Here is a 12,517-nt window from a genome sequence, read left to right as displayed (position 1 = left end):
TGCAAGTCTGAAAGTAGAAACTTCCTGCCACCACTTTTAATTCCTTAATTCATTAGGGCGAGTCCTTCCTAAAAAATTTTCTCTAACCGTTAAGTCACTGGGAGCTCCTGCCTCTCTTGTCTGATTATTTCCTAGACAGCATCTCTACACCCTGCCAGTGGGAATATTGTTAACTTCTTGGTATTTTCTGGATTATGCTATTGTTTATTGCTTGTTTATTGCTAAAAGGAACCAAAAAGAGCAGAAGACTTCTTCGCCAGCAATCAATATCCAGATAAGCAATGATATATACCATGATTAACACCAAACAATTAAGCACTCAACAATAATCAAGGAACTATCACCTTAGACAAACAATCATATGTACATGTAGACTTCGTGGCCAAGGCAGGAATAGAACTAATGATCTCTTGGTTTTTAGGAGGGAGGGATACTAAAGGTGGGGAGACTAAAATAGATATAATGAAAGCCTTGGGATAAAATGATACAGAATGGCAATATGAGGTACAGAATTCTGTATGATAAAGTTGCATCCAAAAATGAAAAGCAGCTACAGAATCTCAATGGTTGCTTTAAGGATTGAAACTCTATGAGGAGTGATAAAGCATACATGGAAACAACATAGTCCAAAAGGACAAGCAAGAAAACCTTAGATTAGAACAGGAAAGAAAGATGGCAAGAAATGAGCACAATAATTGGGGTGATCAGTGAGTGCCTGAACCATTAGAAATTCTGAAAAAAGCCCTAATAATCTTGAGAGAAGTGAGAATGGAATTCTGATCAATCTTAGAAATGAAAGATTCCACATTGTTCTTCCAATGAATGTGCCAAGTATTAGAAAACCTATACTCCAAAAGACATGAAAAGGGGGGCAGAAAACAATGGTATCAACAGTGCTGCCCATTTTGAGGGGCAAGTTACTTCAAGACAATATATATATTTCCTGAATATATATTTTTCCTGAAATATATTTCCTGAAAAAAAATTAGATAAATAAAAATATGTCTGGGGTTGTCTGATTGATAGGACAATTTGGTAGCTATAGGCAGTTTTCAAATTTTGCATATTGCAGGGCAACAAGCCCTTTGTGTATAGATCTTATATTCTCCATAGCACATTATTTTTAAAAGCTTTTAAAAAATTTAGTGGTCTTTAATTCTTGTTCCTGTTACCTATATCAAAATACAGAAAAATTACCTCCCAATTGAGCTAAACTTCTATTGATTTACTAACACATACATGCAGTTTTACTGTCTTGATATTGAAATTATTTGTTATTGTCTTTTTCTAAAACATTTTTTTCAACTTCCCAGTCTAGCCTTTAGCCCTGGACTTCTTAGGTAGCTTAAATAGTAACCAGCCCCAAACCAGTTTTGCTTTCTAGATCAGTCAAAGTCAGCTACATATTGCACAATGCAAATTAGACTAAGTACTAGAATACCAAAATACGCAACAATACGAAACATGAAAAAACAAAGAAATCTTTTTCACTTACAAATTTTTAGCATCTTAGCATTGTATGTTTAAATATCAATAAATGCTACTTAAATTTACTATTGTTACAGTAAAGGCTTGAGAATTTTATAGTGAGGGTGGAGTCAGTGGCTATATTTTCCACAGAATATAGAATCACAAGCTACTAAAATATTATGCAATCTGATTCTGAGTTATATCAACATGATGTATTCTTACTGAGATAGGAAAAAATTATCAGCCAAAAGCTTCATTCTATTACTGTCTGGAACATTATTATACATTATTTCTGCTATGTCCAATTTTATATGTAAATTTAAAAAATAACTATGAGACAGTCAGATAAAATAAACTAAAGATCAAAGATTGAAAACTACAGGTTTACAGAACCCTTGAAGCTAAAGAATTTAACTAATCATTGAAATGCACAGATTTCATGACAGAAATTCTGAAAGAAACCCAAAGAGCAATTCTAGGAGAAGAAAAACCCCAGCAATAATGAAATAACACATCTTATTATAGTGCTTTCCTTCCCGTACTACTAATTGACTGCTTGAAATAATTCAGTTAGGAAATTTGGTTTTGAAGTAGTGCTTTTTAAAGGCATAGATGTAAACAATTCCCTTCATGTCACTTTCTCTTAGCCAATATGTTGCAGAAGACATCTTTATTAGTGTCAGTGAAAATAAGTAACCTAACTACAAAATTTGACTTTTAACTGTTACAGTCCCTTAAATTCAAGATGCTATTTATATTAAATTAATGTAATATTTCACACTGACATAAGTTAATCATATATTTTTTTCAGATTTTAATTTTGGTTAGCCAAACATGTTAATGCCAACAAAGAAGATGAGGTGTACAAAATGGGTGAAAATATTTACCAGTCATACTGCTGTCCCTGTTTATTCCATTATGAAGCTTACAATGAACAAAGGCTGCATCAAACAGCCATGATCCAAAGAGGTTCAAGATACTGTTAACTTTTGGCCTGTGAGGAGCAGGTAATGGTCGAGGTTCAGAACTAGTCTGGTTTGGGCTAGACAGCGGAGAAGTAGAAGATGGCTGGTGTTTGGAAGCATGAGCAGTGTTAGCCTATTTGAATGAAAAAAAAAAACAGAAAAGCATTTGTTTAGAACTCTAATATACTTATAATATAATAATATCAATTATTATCTGTATTATAAGAAATGTCAATGCAACATAGCTGTTGTTAAGGATAAAGACTTACTGTGCTGTTTTTCATTGTTGGCTTATTCACAGTTACAGCACGATGTCTTCGATTATGAGGTGGGGTTGTATTAACAGCTGCAGTTTGGGGCATGCTCAATCTATTTACTGGTGTAGGTGGAGCACTATCAGCGCGGGGCCTTGAAATACCTGAAAAGTGTAACATCAATTTGAACCTGAAGTTCTTCCTAAAACCAGTGGTATCTTTTTAGAAATTTAGAAAATTAGTTTTTTTAAGGCTAGAAAGATGCGAAAGTTTTAAAATTATATATATTAATTAAAACATAACCAGATTTGAATGTATACCAGGAAAACAGAAAAAAAACTATAGAAATGAAGAAGAAAAAAGTTATTTCTTAACCAAATGTTTAATAGTTCGTCTTCAAAATTTAAAGAGCATGGTCTGTCTCTAACATAAATAATAAAGTATTAAAGTTAAATGCACAGCTTTCTTATATCTAGTTGAACATTTTTCAGAGTGATAAGCTACAGAAAACCAGTAGGGGTAAACTGATTAGGCATTTATGGGGAAAAAATCCTTATGTGACAAGACGCACAAGGAAACAATTCTACATAAGCGTATGCAGTGATATGATGCTCTACTTTCAAAAAATTTGTAGCATGCTTTTGCAAACATTTCACTTATGTCTATATTATGATATTAAGAAGCGTTTTTTCCCTATCAAATAATTAACTCTAACTTGAGGGAGTCAGCCTTACAATACTGGTCAGAACAGAAAAAGATGTAATGGTTTAGAAGCATTCATAAGGGGCACTTCATTATAGACCAACCAAGCATCCGCTTTTTGATGTGTTAAATCAGTGATGTACTTTGAAAGGCTGAGAAGGAGCACCAGTTGCTTCAAAGAGTTTTCTCAGTTTTTCCGCATGGGTATCTTGAACAGGTAATATTTCTACTGGAACTACTAGCAGAGTTGAGACTATGGCTGGTTTAAATGCTTCAGTGAGCGTTTTGCCCCTTTTGAATACTTTGGACAGCCCTAGAAGTTGCAGGAAAAAAAAGAAATGTACAAGAGATCAGTGCTGAGTTACCAGGCCACCACAAACAATTAGTCATTATTCAAGAAATAATGAATAGCTTTCTTTTGTTTTTTCCCCTATCCTGCTCTTTTTTCTTCCTTCTCTTTTACATGCAGTTACCCCTTTGTTGTATTCCATTTCCATGTTTGCTTTGCAAGAAATAATTCTGTAAGAAATAGTTAACAGAGCTCTCTATTTTACAAGAAATTAATTTCAATTGTATTTATTAATACAACTAATAATATATTTTTGTCTTACTCTGTGTATATTTGGGATTGTGGCTTTGTGGAGGTATATAAACAAATATACACATACCCACACATACATACTAGTGTGCCATAAGCACACAATTACTGGGAATGCTTTTATTCTGATTCCTAAACCCATTCTTTAACAGAAAGTTGTATTCTCACAAGTAGGAAAAAAACCTGAAATTTTTGCCCTTCTTTTCAGTAATGCCATTGGAAGCTACATCTTGGCTTCAGCTACCAACTCCAGCTGAAACCATTTTTGGAGAAGTTCTATTTTTATCTCATGCAGATATTATCGTTTCATTCCTCCTCTACAACACTGTCCTTATACTACAAAATTAATTAATCAATTAATTAAAAATAATCCCTTTGAGAATCATCTTGTTGCAGAACTTCGGCAGCTGGATTTCAAGTTATTTTGGGGACCACAAATGCTATGCCAGGAACTGCATGGAGCCATTTTCCCCAATTGCTCACTCTAAATATACAGCTACAAAATATCAATGTAACTTAAGGCTTGAAAATGCAGTGCTTAAATTTATTTTTAAAACACCACAGAATTCAACTTTACTGTAGCAAATATTAAAAAGTTTTATTCTTCCCGTTTTAGAAGCAATATATTGTTTTGTAGCAAAGTTCTCCTCCATCAAAATACAAATTGCTCATGAACATTTCCCAAACCATTTTAAGGGGATCTCATTTATGTTCATAAACTTCAGAAATCAATCTTGCTACAATTTACTCCCAATTTAGTGAGCCTAAGGAATAACAATAGGAAAGCTCCTCAGTTTTTCTCATAAAATTATGTCCTTTATTTTTTTTTTCGGCTTTAGCTATGGAGTTGGAGGATTTAAAAAAAAATGAACAGGAAAAGATGCCCTCAACAACTTTCTGAAACTTTGATAAGACTTCTTTTGATGGCTGAGGAATCTGGTTGCCTCAAAGTGAATATGAGCAGTCAAATTACATGGAAGTCTAATCTATAAGTATAGAAAAGCTATTTCCAACAAAATTAAACTCCATGGTTCTCTAGATGTAGGGTATAGTACAGAGGTCCCCAAACTTTGTCAGTTCATGGCACCCTAAATAGCTCTATAATTTTTTCATGGTCAACCAAAGCCAAAACTGTGAACTATTTTGAGCTGGTAGTTCACAATATCATAGCACAGTGATGAAATCCATTTTTTTTAGTACCAGTTCTGTGGGCGTGGCTTGGTGGGCGTGGTGTGGCTTGGTGAGTGTGGCAGGGGAAGGATACTGCAAAATCTCCATTCCCACTCCACTCCAGGGGAAGGATGTTGCAAAATCTCCATTCCCACCCCATTCTGGAGCCAGTCAGAAATGGTATTTGCCAGTTCCCTGAACTACCCAAAATTTCCACTACCGGTTCTCCAGAACTTGTCAGAACCTGCTGGATTTCACCCCTGTCATAGCACCTCTGTAAGTTTGTTGTGCAGCCCAGGGAAACCAAAGGTACACAACCCCCAACCTACTAACATCCAAAACTAGGTATGCACGCCCCTTACCTCTTCAACACCAATCACTTCAGATATCAAATGCAAATTGATAAATGCAAGAAGCATAGTCAACAAATTACCTGAATTTATCCTCTTAAACAGTGGCACATTTGATATCATTTTTGTTTGTGAAACATGGCTGAACTCATCACTTCCTGACTCCATTATCTCAAACAAAGAATATCAAGTCTATCGATCAGATCGTGAAAACCGAAGAGGTGGCGGAGTGGCTATCTTTTACAAAAAGTCACTGAATCTAAAAAATATCCAAGTAGCACATAAACTCTCTCTTCCTGAAACTATAGTATCTATCCCTTGACACTACTCTTCGATTCTTACTATGCTACAGAGCCCCTGACTATGACATTACCCATGCAAATATGCTAACCTCAATGCTAACATGGGCTACCTCTTGCCCATATCCTCTCATCTTCCTGGGTGACCTAAATCTACCTCTCATTAACTGGACAACTAATGAATGTTCAACTGACCCAATCCATACTACACTATACAACACTGTTATAAACCTAGGTCTTGAACAACTTGTAACTAACAATACAAGACTCAACAACTGCCTTGACCTCATCTTCTGCAACAATTCAAACTCAATTTACGGACTACAAATTAAAGAACCTTTTTCCAACAGTGACCACTGCATGATAGATTTTCGTCTCAATATACGTCCATACTTAAATCGTCATAACAACAGTACTCCCAACTACAACTTCAAAAAAGCCAATTACGACCTTATAAACAATGATCTTTCATTTCTGGACTGGCAAAATCTGTTTGCAACCTGCATAACCGCTGAAGACCACTATAGACCACTATTGATTTCCTACTTGAAATCAATAGAATCATTAAACTATATGTACCACAAATGACTACCATGACCAAGAAAAACAAACTACCCATATCAATAAAAAAACTTCAATCAAAAAAAAAAATCCCTCTGGAAAAGAAACAAAAAAGGCTATGTTACAAATTTCAAAAACCGCTACAGAAACATATGCAACCAAATAAGAACTGAATGCACAAATTACCACACCAAGCAAGAAGAGAACCTTCTGCGCACAAATTCCAATCGTGCCTTTTATAATTTTGTCAACAATAAACTTAAAGACTCAAGATCCATCCCACCACTAAAAGATTCTAACAACAAAGAATGCAATGACGAAACAGTCAAAGCAAACCTCTTCAACATTTTCTTTGGCTCAGTTTTTGTTAACTCCGATAACACATATCCGACATTCCACAAACGAACCAGCAATGACTATGATGATTTAACTCATATAGATTTCACAGAAGACAATGTTGGAAAAGCTCTTCACAACCTAAAACCATCGCTTTCTATTGGACCCGATAGACTATGTGCATACTTCTTAAAAAACTTTCCATTAATATAGCAGAACCCCTAAGTATTATCTTTGATAAAGCTTTCACTACCAGTTCTCTTCCCAAACTTTCACTAGCCACAGTCATCCCTATCTTCAAAAAAGGAGACCCCAGCTTAGTCGAAAACTACAGACCGATCTCCCTTTGCTGCGTCACCTGCAAAGTCATGGAATCTATCATCAACCAATCCATTACCTCACACTTAGAAACTAACAACTTACTCTCCAACAAACAATTTGGTTTCAGGAAAAAATTATCATGTAACTTACAACTTTTCCACTGCAAAAACATATCGACTTCAAATCTCGATCAAGGCAAATCAATAGATGCAATCTACATAGACTTCTGCAAAGCTTTTGACTCAGTAGTACACGATAAACTTCTCCTAAAACTAACATCCTATGGCATCTCAGGACCCCTCCACAAATGGATATCTGCTTTTCTGTCTAACAGACAACAAGTGGTCAAAATTGGCAATGCTTTATCGAATCCTGTTCCTGTCAAGAGTGGCCTTCCTCAAGGCAGCGTCCTTGGACCAACACTCTTTATACTATACATTAATGATCTCTGTGACCACATCTCAAGTAATTGTGTTCTCTTTGCTGATGATGTCAAACTATTTAACACCACAGACAATACTTCTATCATTCAAAACGACCTTGATCATCTATCCGCTTGGTCTAAAAATTGGCAGCACCAAATTTCAACCAGCAAATGCTCAGTCTTACATATAGGAAAAAAGAACCCAAAAACTAAATACATACTAGATGGACATTACCTTACAGACGACCCCCATCCCGTCAAAGACCTTGGAGTTTTCATGTCAAATGATCTAAGTGCCAAAGCCCACTGCAACTACATAGCAAAAAAAGCTCTAAGAGTTGTAAGCCTAATTTTGCGTAGCTTCTTTTCCACACTACTAACCAGAGCATATAAAACATTTGCTAGACCAATTCTAGAATACAGCTCGCCAGTTTGGAACCCTCACCACATCTCTGACATCAATACAATTGAACGTGTCCAGAAATATTTTACAAGAAGAGTTCTCCATTCCTCTGAAAACAATAAAATACCCTATCCCACCAGACTTGAAATCCTAGGCTTAGAAAACTTGGAACTCCGTCGCCTTCGACAAGACCTAAGCTTAACTCACAGAATCATCTATTGTAATTTCCTTCCTGTTAAAGACTACTTCAGCTTTAATTGCAATAATACTAGAGCAACTAATAGATTTAAACTTAATGTCAACCGCTTTAATCTAGATTGCAGAAAATATGACTTCTGTAACAGAATCATCAGTGCTTGGAATACTTTACCTGACTCTGTGGTCTCTTCCCATAATCCTAAAAGTTTTATCCAAAAACTTTCTACTATTGACCTCACCCCATTCCTAAGAGGACCATAAGGGGCGTGCATAAGCACACAAACGTGCCTACCGTTCCTGTCCTACTGTTTTTCTTTTCTTCTTCCTATATATATGCTTATACCTCCTTATATTTACCCATATATGTGTTTATTTACTATATAATCTTTTTGTATGATACCTACATATATTGTTGTGACAAAATAAAATAAATAAAAATAAATATAAATAAATAAATAAATAATGTATTTCTTCAGTGTCAATGTGTTCTTGACGACTTCATTTCTGAAGCTCACTATTTTGCTGTCATTTTGAAATCTCAAATGCAAGACAGAATTCTTCATTCACAATTAAAAATATTAAGGGAGGTCTTTAATCCACAGATGAAAGGACAATTTACAAGTGAGTGATTAACAGATTAGAAGCAGTATTCTGTTATTAAACAATTATTCAAACGTTTGGGCTTTTATGAGTTTTAAATTAACAAATAATTCTAAGTGATTTTAATGCAAATTCTGCATTTGACTCATGATTAAGTGTAGCTCTCTCACGTTGCAATAAATTTTAAATAGCATTCTGCAAAAAAAGTCCATATAATTTAATTATATTCTTTTATAGTTTATTATAATTTATTGTAGGATGTGACAGGAAAGTATTTCATAAATATTAAAATGGAATGACTATAGCTGATCTGCTTATTTTCAAACTGTTAACCTATTCATATACATCATGTTTTTTCCCCACTAATAGGCGTAACAGCCTTGCTGGGTTAGCTAGACCAGGAATCTATACACATCAGCCAAGCAGATGTCAACAGGAAACTCATAAATTAGGCATGAGTGCAATATAATCATCCTGCTCATGCTCCCTGCCAGCTCCTATTCAATAGTATTGAATATTTAATTATATATTCAACCTCTAACATTGCAGTTATGAATACACTGACATCATAACTACCAATTATTTGAATACCTTAGTCTCTGTGTATTTATCTTCTTTTAAATATAATTAAGATTGTTATATTTGCATCAGCAAATTCTGTAACAGCAAATTCCAGAGCGCATTGTGAAGTAATCTAATTTTGTTTGTCCTAAAATTCCCACTTATCTTTTTCATTCAACCAGTAGTTCCCAGTTATAACCCATCAATAATTTTATCAGAGAGTGCAGATCCCATCATGATGGAAAGACTTCTTAAAAATATATTTGAAGTTATTCTATTATAATACTTATAATTTTTGGTAAGTTTTAAGTTTTCACTCCATACTCCACCTCACTAGTCCTAGGTATCAACAGCTGAAATTCATTGCAATAGATGATTTCATATGTTGGTATTATCACATTTTTTCATCTCAAAGAATAATTTTATATATTTCCATTACACTTGTTTTTGAAGCTACAGTGTATTTTTCCCCTCCAAGGAAACTTCTTTGATTAGGCAAATTATGTTTTTGTACTTTTTTTTGTTACACAGTATCACAGTGTAAACACTAGAAATATACATCATAGCACCAGCTTTAAACTACTTCAAAGTACTTTACTAGTAGCAAATTTTAGTTATCCTAACTATCCTAATATGCATCTTCTTTTTCTGTTTTTTTAAATAGCAGCCACACACTGAATTCATATCAAAATCCAAGACTTTCACATTCAGTTCCCATTACCTCAATCGCTATTAGCAATCACCTAAAAGTTAAGAATTTTGTCTAAAGTGAATCATTCTGTATTTATCTGTGTGGAACTTCAGTTGCTATTTAAATACTCATTTCTGCCACCTGTCTCAAGTTTGGCAATATACACTGCACTTTTGAAATTATTAAAGCATTCTGTTTAATGCCCCATAAAAAGAATCCTTCCCCTTTATTCAAACAATCCCTTTGTGAATTTTTCAAAAAAATTAATTTATGAGATATTTTTCTTATTTCTCAATATTTAGAAAATTTAAACATGTCTTAATAGGTTCCTGCATAGAAGTATGTTAATGTTATTAGAATAGGATAATAGAAAAATTACACAAAGAACTAAATGCACAGCTATGGAATTGTTACCATTATAGCTGTTTCTTTATAGTAGGGGTAGACCAATGTCATTAATAAGATCGAATTAAGATTCCATTTAACTTTTGCATTTATAAAATGGTTACAATTATACAATTTTGGAAATCACATTAATTTTGTTGCAGTGTGAGAGAGAAACTTATTAACATGACTTAAAGATCTTAAGGAATGGTAGTTGTGCTATTTAACTTAGTGTCCCTGAAAATAAGACCCTGTCTTATATTTTTTTGAACCCTGAAATAAGCACTTGGCCTTATTGCTATGTGCTCAGAAGCCCGACTGGGCTTATTATCAGGGGATGTCTTATTTTGGAGGAAACAGGGTATATACACAGTATTTCTGGAAATACATAATCCACAGCAGTGAAAAGAAGCCCAATTTTATAGCAAAAAGGAAATCTGTATAGCAACTTTAAAAATTAAACAAAATACTATATTTTAAGTATTTTTATTACAATGTTAATATATCAATTTATATTAAGAAACTATAATGACAGAATACTGCATCTTTCCAAAATTTGATTCAAACCCCAACCACTGTTAAAATCACCGCCCGTCTGCTGAGATTCTTGTCACCCAAGAGAGTGCAACAAGTTTTAATACCATATCTGGGTAATCTTTCGCACCCACTGGCTGTAAATGCAGCAACTCCTAAAGAAGAGAGAGAGTATATTTCTGATACATTATGTGCCATAATGGAAACATTTCCAAAAAAAGCAGTTCCTGAGGAAAATGTCATTTTATATTCAATTTTTACTGAAAGTTATGGTTTCATACAAAAACAGGCAATCGTTTTAGTTAACAGCAAAGCCAAAATCCTGAAAATTCTTCAAAGCAAATTATTCATGTAGCAACCAAGAAATATTTCAAGGCATTTTGCTAAATATATTAATAATTTATGTTCAATATCTATTACCAAGACTACAAAAACTTGACCAGAAAAATACTTGGCTGGTTTCCTGAAAGACAATTGGATCATCCAAGGATTTGCTACATTTCTAACTTAATACTTTAACACCTTAAATTTTGTCCCTGGAAAGTATATGTAGGACAGACAGATGGGAGTCAGAGGTGGAAGTTGAAGCTCTTAAGAAGACTAACACTTGCCAATTATTTGAAATAAAATATATTTCAAATGTGCAGATAAGGTCATTGACACGTATGCAATTCTAGTCCTGCAGCACACAACTGTACTGTTAAATAAATGAATATGAATTGTTAAAATCCATTAATCTATACCACAAAAAGAAGAAAGCAACATCTTATCAATTAAAATACTTTACCTAGAAATGCGTCCACTAAGCAACTAATCCCACGCATAGCACGAAAAAATATTTGAGGCAGATGTTTAAGGCAGGGATACTGATTCAATTCCTGAGCCATTCCACTCACATTTAGGAACTGTTCCTGAAATTTGGGGGTAGAACTTATTATCGCTGGATTACTCAAATCCACAGGATTGCTACAAAGAAAAAGAATATTATTTAATCACTGGCCTGATGAAGGAAAATTTCTAGAATACATTGACTATTTTTACTCTTTTAAAAGATTCTTTTAAAGAAATTAAAAGATTGAATCATTCTTGAAAGTTTGGAAACGTACATCATTCCTTAAATTTTTAATGCCAATGGACAAATTTATCATAAAGCTTGCTATCTCTAAAGTGCTGCATGAAAAATTGATTTCTGTTTTTTAAATATGTTCTGAAGATGAAATGTTTAAAACTTAATAGACCAAGAAGTAATAAACAACTTATCCAATACTTTGCTGCCAAGGTGTTTGTGGGTTTAGGTTTAAAATATTATTAATTATGGTCATCTAGGGCAGGAGTCTCCAACCTTGGCAACTGTAAGACTTGTGGACTTCAACTCCCAGAGTTCCTCAGCCAGCTTGGCTGGCTGAGGAACTCTGGGAGTTGAAGTCCACAAGTCTTAAAGTTGTCAAGGTTGGAGACCCCTGATCTAGGGGAACATAACGCTTGTATGCTGATGCAAATGCAACAGTGTTATAAGAAAATGGTACAGCTATAGTGGAGGAATTATTAATTTTCTGTGTTTAGAACAGTATTTCTCAACCTTGGCCACTTGAAGATGTGTAGACTTTGACTCCCAGAATTCCTTAGCTAACCATGGTTTTTAACCCATGCTGGCTGGGTAATTCTGGGAATTGAAGTCCATACATCTTCAAGTGGC

The 12,517-nt window shown here is 34.2% G+C and overlaps 1 protein-coding gene across 3 annotated transcripts in view; it reads right to left on the bottom strand.

Annotated features, from left to right (window-relative positions):
- The window catches only part of RALGAPB (Ral GTPase activating protein non-catalytic subunit beta), a 75,556-nt gene that overhangs the window by 42,979 nt on the left and 20,060 nt on the right, over positions 1–12,517 (bottom strand). For all 3 annotated transcript variants that reach the window (XM_058175511.1, XM_058175512.1, XM_058175513.1), the window contains exons 7-9: positions 11,609–11,787; positions 2,705–2,853; positions 2,358–2,568 (exon numbers count right to left, since the gene is read on the bottom strand). In XM_058175511.1, coding sequence (XP_058031494.1) covers positions 2,358–2,568; positions 2,705–2,853; positions 11,609–11,787 — 539 coding nt within the window. The remainder of the gene's footprint in view (positions 1–2,357; positions 2,569–2,704; positions 2,854–11,608; positions 11,788–12,517) is intronic.

Source organism: Ahaetulla prasina, chromosome 3 (genome assembly GCF_028640845.1).
Source record: "Ahaetulla prasina isolate Xishuangbanna chromosome 3, ASM2864084v1, whole genome shotgun sequence".
Classification (NCBI taxonomy): domain Eukaryota; kingdom Metazoa; phylum Chordata; class Lepidosauria; order Squamata; family Colubridae; genus Ahaetulla; species Ahaetulla prasina.
Note: the sequence above shows the minus strand (reverse complement) of the source record. Positions and strands in the feature narration are given on the sequence as shown.